We start from the raw sequence: 1,807 nt of genomic DNA on the forward strand, positions 1-1,807 counted from the left end.
ATTACATCTACTTTTCCCAAATTATTGTTGGGTGGACAATAAAGCCAAACCTAAATGGTATACATGTGCACTTACTCAGGTACACATACAAACAAACACACATACACACACTGTAATAAAAAAGCAAATGTGTGTAGATTGCCATTCTTAGATATATAACTGTATCACTATTCTTTTAATTTGGGAGTACAAATGAAAAAACAAGAAAGAATTATGCAAAGCTTACAATTTACATGTTCCTTCTGACATCAGGGATTTTCCTATTCCTTAGTCCAGAAAGACTGAGCCTGGATGCACTGGAGTTCTTGCTCATGAGGAGAAAGGGGCTGAGAGCTGGAAAACTCCCAGCAACTATGGCACCCATCTTTACCAGCAGCCAGTGGGGATTATAAATAATAATCATACAAATTTGGAAGATGCAGGAAAGTGTATAAAAGGATGCAAGAGTGCTCACCAGGAGGAGGATGGTTTTGGTGGCTTTGGACTCAGGGGAGGACCTCAGGGAGCTGGTCTTATGAACATACTTCATTCTCTGCTTGTGCCTGTGCAGGATGAGCACCATGGAGCTGCTGGCCCAGAGCATGAGCCCCACACACAGGGCATCAGGGAATGTCAGCAATGCCGAATGCAATAATTGTGAGGTTTTGTCAGTGTGAACAGAAGAACAGTATCCATAATCTCTCATGATTGTGATATTATTGTTGCTCCTTTTTCCAGTCATATGTGAAATAATCATAATATTTACAAGCAGGTACAGAATCAAGCTCAGGTATATGGAGAAACCAATGTATTTGGGAGATTTCACTTTAAGCTCTGAATAGCTGGAATTCTCAGGACTAATCTTCATGTCCTGGAAGACACTCAGGAGGCAGGTGCTGCCAATGGACACACCCCTGCCCACCCTGTGAAGATAGAAAAGCAACTTGCATCCAAAATCACTGAGGAAACCTTTCACTCCAAAAGCTTCCACTGTCTGGGGAACTCCTCTACACAGGAGGGCTAACAAGTTGGCCACAATCAAGTGCTGAATCATGAAGTCTGTGTGTCTTACCTTAAACCCCATGAGGTAATGGACCAGGTAATGGAGGAGAAGAGAGGAATTACCCAGAGCTCCAACCACATTCTGTGACAGGAAGATGATACCTACAGCCACATCACTGGCTGCCATTCTGCCAGTTCCCTGGTATCCCAGCCAGAGGGCCCTGGAGGAAAACAGGAGACCTGGGCTGCACGTGTCCTATCAACCAAAATCCAATATTTCCCACACTCCAGAGTTTCTAATCTGAAAACTTATTTAAGGCTTTATTTTCACTAGCAGGTTTTAATGAGGTTCATGACTAGTTAAGAAGGAAGTGTGTAAAAATCCCTGTTGTGAAGACAAAACATGGTGATTCCTGAAACTTCATGACACGACTCAGGGGTTGAGATGAACATGTGCATACAGATGTTAAGTCTATGTCCAGATTCGTACTCTGATCAGGTGCACAGAGGGGTCTTGAACCTGGCTGAGCATTAACTAAGAGCATAGCAAGAACCATGAAGCTTTCCTAAAGGTTGTGAGCAGGTTTTCTATCAATCCAGGTAATAGTTACATTCATTTGACTATATCCCTATTATCTTCAAAACCAATAGTATTTTTTAACTTTTCATTGTAAAATGTTTTGATTTAGATGTAAATATTTATTCTATGTACAAGGTCAATTATAAAGGAACATTTACTTATAACTGCAGATGCACTGAGAGAACTCTAGCCCTGCAGGTACCTGTCCCATGGTGAGCTATCTGCAGTGAGGCAGGAATGGCTGCA

General features: G+C 41.9%; 1 protein-coding gene across 1 annotated transcript; it reads right to left on the bottom strand.

Annotated features, from left to right (window-relative positions):
* Positions 1-229: 229 nt before the first annotated feature.
* LOC144250488 (vomeronasal type-1 receptor 4-like) lies at positions 230-1,168 on the bottom strand. Its single transcript, XM_077793322.1, has one exon. It carries the CDS (start codon positions 1,166-1,168, stop codon positions 230-232), a length of 939 nt encoding a protein of 312 aa, XP_077649448.1.
* Positions 1,169-1,807: the final 639 nt, after the last annotated feature.

This window comes from Urocitellus parryii, chromosome 15 (assembly GCF_045843805.1).
Source record: "Urocitellus parryii isolate mUroPar1 chromosome 15, mUroPar1.hap1, whole genome shotgun sequence".
Lineage (NCBI taxonomy): Eukaryota > Metazoa > Chordata > Mammalia > Rodentia > Sciuridae > Urocitellus > Urocitellus parryii.